This window comes from Tursiops truncatus, chromosome 4 (assembly GCF_011762595.2).
Source record: "Tursiops truncatus isolate mTurTru1 chromosome 4, mTurTru1.mat.Y, whole genome shotgun sequence".
Lineage (NCBI taxonomy): Eukaryota > Metazoa > Chordata > Mammalia > Artiodactyla > Delphinidae > Tursiops > Tursiops truncatus.
In genome coordinates this window covers 36571332-36583543 of record NC_047037.1, presented here as the reverse complement: position 1 = coordinate 36583543, position 12212 = coordinate 36571332, and the positions used below count along the sequence as shown (strand labels likewise).

The 12212-nt window shown below is 36.1% G+C and overlaps 1 protein-coding gene across 16 annotated transcripts in view; it reads right to left on the bottom strand.

Annotated features, from left to right (window-relative positions):
- LEKR1 (leucine, glutamate and lysine rich 1) overlaps positions 1-12212 on the bottom strand; it is a 279091-nt gene that overhangs the window by 47373 nt on the left and 219506 nt on the right. For 15 of the 16 annotated variants that reach the window (XM_073803834.1, XM_073803835.1, XM_073803827.1 and 12 more), the window contains one exon: positions 2071-2106. The exons of the other annotated variant lie outside the window; for it this stretch is intronic. In XM_073803834.1, coding sequence (XP_073659935.1) covers positions 2071-2106 — 36 coding nt within the window. The remainder of the gene's footprint in view (positions 1-2070; positions 2107-12212) is intronic. 16 annotated transcript variants of the gene reach the window in all.

Genomic DNA, 12212 nt, shown 5'->3' with positions numbered 1-12212 from the left:
GCACAAAATTCAACAGCAAACAAACAAAAAGAAGACCCTGACAAGCTGAGAGAAAGATGGTGAAGGAAAGGAAAAAGCTTCTTTCTTTTTTTGAAGGGGCTCCACGTTTTCATTTTACACTGGGCTTGAAAATTATGTAGCCAGCCTTGTATGTAAGTACTTGTAAATAAATATCATCTGTATAAAATATTAGTTTTGACTGTGTGTAATCAGTGGGGCTAACAAAAGTATAAAACTAGAACACTAGACAAAAATGTAGAATATAGGATGGCACGATGGCAACTATAAGGTGCCAGTGTTATTCAAGAGAAGTTTGCATTATTCAAGAGAAGTTTGAGATATTAATTTTAAACTTCATTAAGCATGCATGGTAAAATCTCAGAAGTAACCACTAAAAGAACAGAATACGCCATTAGAAGAAGATGCACTAAGAAAATAAAAGAAACTCCAACAATATTGCCCCCGCCCAAGGCCCAAAAGGAGAAAAGAGTGTAGAAAAAGAGGGAGAAGTATTGATAGAAAACTTAAAGTAACAATCATAATAATGGCAAATAAACTAAACTCATGAGTTAAGAGAAACAGGCTTGATAAAACCAAATCCTATCCCTAACCCTACATATTGGGTTAAGTAAAATATATTAATTAAGATAACTTTTACCTGTTTATTTTTACTCTTCTAATATGGCAATTAAAATTTTTAAAGTGACATATGTGGCTCACATTATACTTCTACTGAACAGCACTGTTATAACCCATATTCTCTGAAAACAAAGAAACGTCAGTAACAAAGATAAATATCTCCATGTAGTTGGAGCTTTTAAAAAATGTGTTTCTGAATAACTCTTGGGTCAAATGAAAAATCATAACTGATACTTCAAAATACTTAGAAATGAACAATAATAAAATTTCTACACATTAAAATTTATGAAATATAGCTAAGCAGAAAAGATAAATAAATTGTGGTATACTTCAGAATATAATACAGATGAAGAAATGAAAGATCTTCAGCTACATGTAACATCATGGACAAAAATCCCAGGGACATAATCTTGAGCACAAAGAATAAATCACTGACTAATATATACAGTATAATTTTATTTCCATGAAGATAAAATATATGCAAAATCTAATTTTTTTTTTAGGAATACAAACATACGTGGTAAAATTATAGAGTGAAGCAAAGGAATAACAAGTGTTTTCTGTAGGTTTTTGCGAATGCTCTTTATCAGTTTGAGGAAGTTCCCATCTCTTCCTAGTTTGCTGAGAACCACAAAATGCAGGTTGGTGGTTACCTCTGAGCAAGGATGCCATGTGGTGGAATAAGGAGAAGCACCAAGGGACTTCAACGTTAATGGTAAGGCTCTTTTTCCTAAACTTAGCGTTCATTATATTGTAGTTCTTCATACTTTATACCTATCTAAACCTTTTATGTAACTACTCAGTATTTATAAAAACAATTAATGATAAAGCCTAAGCATAGAGTAGAATGGGCATCTGGAGAAAAGAGAATTAAAGGGAAAGACCAAGGAGAGGGAAATAGCAAGTGAGCAGCAGGGTGGGGTTTACTGCCCACTATGCACACTATGGACAAGGCAGTACCTGGAGAGACAGAGGTGAATGAGGGCAGGGTCCCTGTCCAAATGGTGCTCAAAAGCCAGCAATGTTGTAAAAGGAACACTTATCTTTTAAAATGTGAGGCGGACCTAGCAGGTTATGATGCTTGCTCAGCAGTCTCTAGGCTGGAGAAAGGAAGCAGAAGGAACAAAGAATGAGGATAGTAAAAGTGGGATTACATTAAAACCTCAATTCTGGGCTTTCCTGGTGGCGCAGTGGTTGGGAGCCAGCCTGCCAATGCAGGGGATATGGGTTTGAGCCCTGGCCCGGGAAGATCCCACATGCCGCGGAGCAACTAAGCCCGTATGCCACAACTGCTGAGCATGCATGCCACAACTACTGAGCCTGCATGCCACAACTACTGAAGCCCACGTGCCTAGAGTCCATGCTCGGCAGCATGAGAGGCCACCGCAATGAGAGGCCCATGCACTGCAGCGAAGAGTAGCCCCCACTCACCGCAACTTGAGAAAGCCCATGCGCAGCAATGAAGACCTAAAGCAGCCAAAATAAATAAATAAATAAATACATAAAACAAAAAATAAATAAATACAAAAAATAAATAAATACATAAAACAAAAAAACACCTCAATTCTGGCTTTCTTCCAAATATTTGCCCATTCCCGTCTCCTTTGCAGACTCATCTTTGCCGTCAATTACATGTTTGGTGTTCCTTAGCACTTTGTTCTGAGGCCTCTTTTTTCTCTCTCTCTACTCTTTTTCTAAGTGATCATACCCATGCCTATGGTTAAAATGCAATAGTTGCTGACAACTCCCAGATTTTATCTCCAGCTCACATCTGTTCTCTGAGTATTTGACTCATGTTTCCAACTCTCACCTGACTGCTCTACTTTTATATTTCAGAGTCATCCAAAACTCAACATGTCTGTAATCCCAGAGGTTAACAAGGTCAGTTTATTTTTTGCTCATGATATATGTAATCTGCTGCTTTGCTCTGCATGTTTTGTTCCAGGATGTAGCCCAAGGAACAATTCTTACCTGGGAATGCTGCTTTTGTGATAGAAAAGAAAAATTGCGAAAACATAGGATCTGTTAAAGTTTCTGCTCAGAATCAGTGCATGTCACTCCTCTCCCAATTCAATGGCAAGAACAAATCAAATGGCCAAGTCTGATGTGAATCAGGTGTGGACAGTATAGTCCTCTCACCGGGAGGTGCACAGTAGGTCACCTGGCATCAGGTGGAGTCCATCGCAACTCTGAAATCCTACTGGAAACGACTGTGAGGATTTCTACCCTGGAGGTAGAGAACATTCCTTGCTTAGGCTGTGGTTCTTTCACTTGGGAGTGATTTCTCAAACCATTTTTCTCTGTAGCTCCTGGCTTTCCTCTCTGAGATGTAATTTTTTTTTTTTTCATCCTACAGCCTTGCCACATCAGAAGAGGGTGTTAGAAATTCTGCCCTGTTGAGAGACAGTTTTCTCAACTTCTTTCCTATCCACAGAAGATTTGGAGGAGAAATGGTTCCAAGAGAATTTAAAAAAAAAAACCACAACATTTATTGAGATATAATTGAAAACAGTAAACTACATGTTTCAAGTATACACTTGGATGAGTTTTGACATATGCATAAACATATGTGTGTGAAACCATCACTGCAACCAAAATAATGATATATCCATCATCTCCCAAGGTTTCCCTATGCCCTTTGTTAATCCCTCACTCCTGCCCTCTCGCCCCCAGCAATCAAGAGTTTGCTTTCTGTCATTATACATTAGTTTGCACTTTCAGAATTCTATAAAAATTCTCTATATATCATACAGTATATTCTTTTTTTTGTGTTTGGCATTTTTCATTTAGCATAATTCCTTTTAGATTTGTCCATGTTGTACCATGAATCAATAGTTCATTATTATTATTTTTTGCTGAGTAGTATTTCATCACATGGATATACCACAATTTGTTTATCCATTCACCTGCTGATGGACATTTAGTTTGTTTCACAGGTTTTGGCTATTACAAATATAGCTATTAATATCTGTGTACAAGTATTTGTATGGCTATGTCCCTTCATTTCTCTTAGGTAAATACCTAGGAGTGAAATGGCTAAGTAGCAAGGTAAGTGTATGTTAAACTTTTTAAGAAGCCTCCATACTGTTTTCCAAAGTGTTGTGCTGTTTTACGTTCCAACCAGCAGAATATGAGAGTTCCAGTTTCTCCACAACTTGCCAACAATTGGTATGTTCAGGTTTTTTAATTTTAGCCATTCTAAAAGTGTGTGCTTGTGGGACTTCCCAGGCGGTGCAGTGGTTAAGATCCCATGCTTCCACAGCAGGGCGCATGGGCTCCATCCCTCGTCGGGGAACTAAGATCCCACGTGCCGTGAGGTGTGGCCAAAAAAAAAAAATCAATAAAAAAAATAGAAGTGTGTGGTCGTATCTCATTATGGTTTTAATTTGCATTTCCCTAATGACTAATGATGTTGAACATCTTTTTTATGTGCTTCTTGGCCATCTGTATATCTTTGGTGAAGCGCCTGTTCAAATCTTTTGCTCATTTTTTATTGGGTTGTTTATGGTCATCTGAGTTTCTAAAGTTCTTTATATATTCTGAAGACAAGTCCTTTATGACATATATATTGTGCATATCTATGACGATGGCTTGTCTTCATTCGCTCAACAGTGCCTTTTAAAGAACAGAAGTTTTAACTTTGATGAAGTCCAATTTATTAGGGGTTTCTTCTTTTATGGATTGGGCTTTTGGGGTAGAATCTAAGAAATCTTTGCCTAATCCAAGGTCACAAAGATATGTTTACTGTTTTCTCCTGTAAGTTTTATAATTTTAGGTTTTATATTTAGATCTAGGATCTATTTTGAATTAATCTCTATATATACATTTCACAGTATGAATCAAAGTTCATTTTTTGCATATGGATATACAATTGTTCCAGCACCAATGGTGAAATAAACTATGTGTTCTCCAATGAACTGCTTTGGCACCCATGTAGAAAATCAATTAACCATACATGTGTGCCTATTTCTGGATTCTCTGTCCTGTTCCATTGATCTATTTGTCTATCTTGAGATTAATACCACACTGTCTTGATTACTTGTAGCTTTACGATAAACCTTGAAGTTAGGTAGTGACTTTGATCTTTTGGCTCCTCAAAGTGTTTTCAAAGTTGTTTTGATTATTCTAGGTCCTTTGCATTTCCATATGAATTTTAAAATTAGCTTGTTAATTTGTACAAAAATGTTTGCTGGAGGTTTGATTGTGATTGCATTGGATCTATAAATCAATTTGGGGATAACTGTTAACAATATTGAGGCTTCTGTTCCATGAACTTTGTATATCTCTCCATTTATTTAGATCCTCTTAACTTATCTCAGCAATGTTATGTAGTTTTCAATGTACAGGTCTGGCTCATTATTTGTCAGATTCATTCCTAAGTATTTCATGTGTTTTGAAATATTTTGATAAATATTGCTTTTTAAATTTTGATTGTTCTGTGCAAATATATAGAAATTAATTTGGGTTTTGGATGTTGACTTTTTTTCCTGCAACCTTTTGCCAAACTCACTTATTAGTTCTAGTAACTCCTTTTGTAGATTCCATGGGGTTTTCTATGTTAGTGAGCATATCATCTGTGAATAAAAAAATTTTATTTTTCCTTTCCAGTCTGATGCCTTTTATTTCTTTTTCTTGCCTGACTGTACTCAGTAAAACTTTCAGCACAATGTTGAACAGAACTGATGACAGCAGGTGTTTTTTTCTTGATCTTGATCTTAGGAGGACAGTATGTATTCTCTCACTATTAAGTATGATGTTGTCTGTCAGTTTTCTTAGATGCCCAGTATCAATTTGAACAAGTTTTTCTCTATTTCTACTTTGCTGAGATTTTTTTAAAAATTAGGAATGAATGTTCTGTTTTGCCAACTGCCTGTTTTGTTTCTATTGACATAATCATTGAGTTTTTCTTTTTTACTTTTTGGATAACAATAATCGATTTTTGAATGTTAAACCGATCTTACATTCTTGGGATAAACTCCACACATTCATGATTTCTTTTCTTTTTTATGTTGCTGGATTCAAGTTTCTAAAATTTTGTTTAGAAGTTTTGCATCTGTGCTCATGAGGGATGTCGGTCTGTTAATTTGCTTGTAATGCTTTTGTCAGATTTTGATATCAGGGTAATACTGGCCTCATGAAGTAAGTTAAGAACTATTCCTTCCTGTTTCATTTTCTGGAAGAGTTTAAGTAGAATTAATACTATTTCTTCCTTAAATGCTTGATAAAATTCACCAGTGAAACCTTCTGGGCCTGAAGTTTTCTTTGTGGAAAAAATTTAAACTATAAATTCAGGTCATCTATTCATTTTAGTGAAGCTGGGTAGTTTATATTCCAAAAAAATGTATCCATTTTTCAGAGTTGTCAAAATTAATGGCATAGTCAAGCAAATGGCTTTGTGGCACCAGTTTTCCAAGAGCATTGGCTCACTTTGTTTCTCTGTGACATTTTGGTAAGTCTCGCAATATTTCAAAGTTTTCATGATTATTATTTTGTAATGATGATCTGTGATCAGTGATCTTTGATGTTACTTACTGAAGACTCAGATGGTGGGTAGCCTGTTTTAGCAATAAAGTATTTTTGAATTAAAAAAATTAATGGCATAAAGTTGTTTATAATATTCCTCTATTAATGTATTAATATCTGAAGAATGTAATGTCACCACTCTCATTTCTGATGTTGGTAAATTTTTGTCTTCTCTATCTTTTCCTGATGAGTCTGACTTGAGGTTTATTAATGTTATTGATCTCCTCAAAGAAACTGATTGTTTAATTGATATTCTATATTGTTTTACTGTTTTCTCTGTCATTGATTTCTGCTCTGATCTTTATTATTTACTTTCTTATGCTTATCTTGGGTTCTGTTTGCTCTTCTTTTCCTAACTTCTTAAGGCGGAAGCTGACCTTTTTTCTTTTTTCACATAGACATTTATTGCCATAAATTTTCTCCCTGAAGTTTTGCTTTAGAGATGTTCCACACATTTTGATGTCTTCATTCGCATTTAGTTAAAAAATCTTTGTAATTTCCCCTTTGATATTTTCTTTGACCCATATCTCATTTAGAATTGTGTTATAGTTCACAAATATTGGGGGATTTTACAGATACTTTTCTGTTATTTATTTCTAAGTTAATTACACTGTGACCAGAGAATACACTTTGTATGATTTGAGTCCTTTTAAGTTTTCTTTGGTTTTGTTTTATAGCCAAATTATATGGTCTACCTTGGTGAATATTTTGTATGCTCTTGGAGAAAAAAAATGTGTATTCTGCTGCTGTTGGGTGGAATGTTGTATAAATGTCAATTAGGTTAAGTTGATTGATTGTAAAGTTCAAGTCTTCTATAGCCTTACTAATTTTTCTGTGTACTTGTTTTATGTATTGTTAAGAGAGAGCTATTGACATCTCTAACAATAACTGTGAATTTGTCTACTTCTCCTTGTAGTTCTATCAGTTTTTGCTTCACATATTTTTAAGCTCTGTATTAGAGGCACAAACATTTAGGATTGTCATGTCCTTCTGATGAACTTGTCTATTTATCATTATGAAATGAATTTAGTTATTCCTGGTAATAGTCTTCGTTCTAAAATCTACCTTGCTTGATATTAATAAACACATTCTAGCTTCTTTTGATTAGTGTCAGCATGGTATATCTTTTTCGATTCTTTTACTTTTAGTCTTTTGTATCTTTATTTTTCAAATACATTTCCTGTAGGCAGTATATGGCTGAATCTTACGTTTTTATACAATCTGAAAACCTCTGTCTTTTAATTAGAATGTATAGACAATTTACATTTAATTGAATTGTGAAACACTTAGACTTAAATCCATCATCTTGCCTATTTGCCCCATCTGTTGTTTCCTTGGCCTTCTTTCTCCGCCTTCTTTTGGATTCTGCATATGGCTTGTGATTTACTTTCATCTGCTTTGTTGGCATATTAGCTATAACTCTTTGTTTTGTTTATTTAATGGTTGCTCTAGGGTTGATAATAGCTATTTTTAACTTGTCACAGTTGTGGTAGGCTAAATAATTGCCTTCAAAGATATCCATGTCCTAATCCCCAAAGTCTGTAAATATGGCAAAAGGAACTTTGCAGATGTGATTACATTAAGGATCTTGAGATAAGGAGATTATCCTGGTTCACCTGGATGTGCCTTAAGTATAATTATCAAGGTCTTTATGAGAGAGAGGCAAGAAGGTTAATGTGGCGGGGGTGGGGGGGAAGGTGGTGATGTGACAATGGAAGCATAGATTAGATTTATGAGGCCAGGATCCAAGGAATGCCAGCAGCTTCTAAAAGCTGGAAGAAGCAAGGAATGGGTTCTCCCCTGGAGGCTCCAGAAAGAGCCAGCCCTATTGACACCTTGATTTTAGCCCCTTAACACTCATTTGGACTTCTGACCCCCAGAACTGTGTAAATTTGTGTTGTTTTAAGCCACTAAGTTTGTGGTAATTGTTATAGCAGAGATAGAAAACGATGCTGGTTTACCGTCAAATGTTATTACACAACTTTCAGGTATAAGAGTAGAATCTTATAATAGTAAACTTGATAAAATAAGGAGCAACAGTCAAGGCAAATAAAGTAGCTCTTCACTTGGTTTTCAAAATACCAGTACCATAGAATGGATGTGGCTCGCTATGTGCTTGTTAGAAGTGGCTAGGCAGCAGAGTCTTGGCAATTTGATCCACTTTATTTCTTAAGCCAGGTTTCCTATTTGAAAAGAGGTCTTACTGATTAGAAAATTCCAATGAGCATTTTCAGATGGGTGCCTGTGAGTACATTAGAAGTTACCTTTACTATAAAATGGATGGTACTGAATATTTGAGATGCTCAAATTTTAGTCTCCCTGGAGACAGTTATAATTTTGATATCAACAAAAGTAGAATCCATTCCATATACATTCCTCTGAGGGACCCAGTACAAAACACTGCTGTTATATGTATCCCTTTAGAATAAAAACTGTGAAAGGCTAGCAGATTATAGAAGCCAAAATACAGTAAGCCAAGGTTCAAACAAGGTTAATGAAGTGATAATCATTCACTGAATTGACAAAGAGTCATAAAGTTCCTTATGACATTTCCACAGAATATAAGGTGTTTTGAGTGAACTGTTATAAAATTTATGAACTTGTGTTTGTGATGATAATTTTGCTTGACATTAAAGCTACAGAAATTAGGACTTTCATATCTCATTGATTCCTGCTGAGCCTCTGTTCTCAACTCTTCAGTGCAATTCTTTAATGAGACAAGGCAGAAAGAATGATTATAAATGATGTTACAAACACACTGTCCTTGATTACCATGGAATGGGCACTGGGTAATGTATACAGAGATGAGTATATGTGTGAAAAAGATAATCTTGATTCCAAAAATAAAAATCACACTTATATAGTAAACTCAAGAAAGAGCTTGCACATTATTCAGGAATGTAAAACCATCTTAAGACATTGATAAAGAAAAAGCAGTCTTGCCTTGAAAGAAACTATAAAGGATCAACTTTGACTCTAGTGAGGCTTTCTGAGAGAAATTTAGAGGATTTCTAGAAATTAAATATTGTTAGAGGCATATTCATATTTTAAAAAGCTGAAAATGTGCACCTGTTTTTGAACATCATACAGATATCCAATTTCCTCTTTACAGCCAGTTCTAGAGGTATTCATGCTTTAGAATAATAAGAAACAACACAGATTCAGGTCCTATATTTGGATTTTAGTAAGAATCTGATAGAGAAGATCATCACTAGAATCCAGGAGTTTGAATTGATTTTTGGCAAGTCAGAAGCTGATTTGCTACCAGACAATGAGCGCTTCTGAGTTTTAAATCCTGTGATCGGTGGTTTAACTGGGATTAAATTCATTCCTACTCATCCATACATCCATCCAGCAAATATTTATTGAGTACCCAACTATGTCTCAGGCACTAGGGATAGTCTCTAGGGATATGGTCATTCTTTCTTGCCACTCATTGGAAATATATTAATGCAATTTCCTAATTTTTAGAAGATCCTGAGTGGTAAATGACTATATAAAGTGACATAATTCACAAGAGGTAAAGCTGGTTCAAGCTTGTACCAGCCTAGGGCTCTCTACCCTGTAATTTCATCAGATTTTTAAAAAAAATAACATTTTTGGAGTTGGCACAATAGGCAAATTAGGATCTACTCACAATTAAGAGTATTTATTTTAAAAAAGCATTAACTTTTAAATTCTTAGACCAAAAAGAAAATGAGAATCTAATTTCTTACATACATGCAAAAATCTAATTCCCTTAATTGTAGTTAAAAACATAACTGCAAACAAATGTCAAACCATAATGCCAAATGACAGCTTTAAATTCTGTTTCACAAGTTGTTCTTTTAGAGATGTCTTCACACTGTCAATCAAAGAGATAATTTTGATTTTGCCACAACTCCTGCCACTGTTAAAAGCAGTGTCTGTGATATCATAAGAAGTTTGGCAAGTCTCTTGTTCTGAGAGTTGTTGATAGACAGGAAATCAGAGAAAGAGGTATGTCTTGGGAAAAATACCTGATAAGGTTTGTTATTTTAGAATGATATTACTTAGAACAATTCATTTCATAACACTCTAAACTAACAGAATTGCGTCCAAAATAAATCACTCCATGGACTCATCTTTACAACTCAAAGAGTAAAGCAGATAACACTGAATTCAACAGATATTTACTGAATATCTACGTCACCAATGCAGGGTATAAAAGATGTGTTGCTTTAAGAGGTTAGCAACCTAAACGAAGATGAAAGGAAGGAAATTAATACTTTCTGGGCACCTACAACCTACCAGGCATGATACTAGATGCTTTAATCTTCACAAGAAGGTAGCTATTATTAATATGTCCATTTTACAGATAAGGAAAATGACCCTTAAAGTGGTTAAGCCAGTTGTCCAAACTTGACAGTGGGTTTAAACCTATGTTTGCCTAACTGAGTCCATTCTTTTTATACTAAGCCACACTACCACGAGGTAACAGAACCCTTGAAACCTTGCTTCCACATCCCTTTTTATATTCTACACTTCTTATTGCTTCTAGCCTTCATGAAAGTATGACAAGGCTCATCAAAGTAACTAAACATCAAGTTTCTCTTCTTATAGAATGTGTTGTGAAATGTTTTTATTCTACTTTTGTTCTGAAGATATAGCTCCCCTTCTGACTTTGCTAAGGCACTAGAGAAAGGAAGACAAAAGTCACCATCTTATATTTATTAAATGAATGGAAGAATCCTGAAAGAGTGGGGAGGTGGGGTAAGAAGGCAAGAGGAGGGGAAGAGGGGGTACTCTTAGATTTTCTGCTTTCTGCAGGGCTGGGAGTCCCCTGAAGACTCAGTGTTACAACATGATTGAGAAAGAGAAGCTGACAGAACTGATCCCTTCAAGACAAATGCTAAGGGAACTGCGTAAACTGTAGTGGAGGGAACACAGTTTATAAAGCTAGATACAACGGAGCTTGATTTCTGTCTTTGCCAGTTATGTAGCCCTGGGCAAGACATTTAGCCTTGCTTAACCTCAGTTTCTTCAAGTGTAAAATGTGGAAAATGATACCTGCTTCACAAGAGAGGGTCACAGCTCTGTTAGCCAGGGCCTTTGTGCAAATTTGAAAATGGCTTGCCCTCTGGGTTGGGGAACTAGAAAGAGTGCTCCCTCTGGGTGGGGGCCGACCCAGGTCCCCTCATAGAGCTTGGTGAAGAAGGAATGGCATGTTTATGCAGGAAAAATAAGCCCCTTCCTCTGTGGCAAGTGGTGAGGAGAGCAGAGTTCAGGCTGGTTTTCAGGCCCCTGACCCTTTCTGATGAGCACCACACAACGATGCGTCTCACTCAGGGCAGTGTGAAGACAAGATCATGTCCACAGAAGCACCAAGAGGGCTCCCCATGACTGTGAAACCTGGGGATGGTGTGTGAGAGAGCTTGAGAGGGACACAGCGGGGAGGAGAGAAGAAAGGAAGCAGGGAGGAAGGGAAGAGAGAGCCTGAAGAAACAGGTATGTTTGACCATGGGGCTGTGTCATATACAGAATGGGAAATTCCATGAACCTCCTGAAATAATTTGCTAGATTTTATGTACATTTCTCTGAGGTGAGGGTTTAGAGCTGTCAATTAAAAAAGAAAAAACAAAGAGAAAGAGAAGAGGATGAGGAAATTGAAAAAGAAGTTAATGTTGTGCGTGTAGGAGGGGGAATAAAATCCTTCCCTATAGCCTCAAAGGTATGCTTCAGGGGGACGGGGAGCAATTAAGCAAATCTCACTTAAGATAAGTAAAGAGCTAGCTGTTAGAGACAGACAGATAACTGCTTATTTCACAGAACAATTTACACATAAGCCACTTGCCCCCCACTTTGGTCACAATGAAGCTTTTCCTCCAACGACATTCTTCACTAATCCCGTCATGTTACTGGCAAGTAAATCATAATAAGTATTTTTCTATATTTTTTCTTGGAATTTACCAAGATAGGGCCAACACAGCTCTTGGGGAGGAACGCATAGGGTGTGGACTATTACAAACAGCTGTGTGTCTCAGCAGTACAGCTTTAGGCCACACGCTACTGCATAAATGAATTTCTCTGAG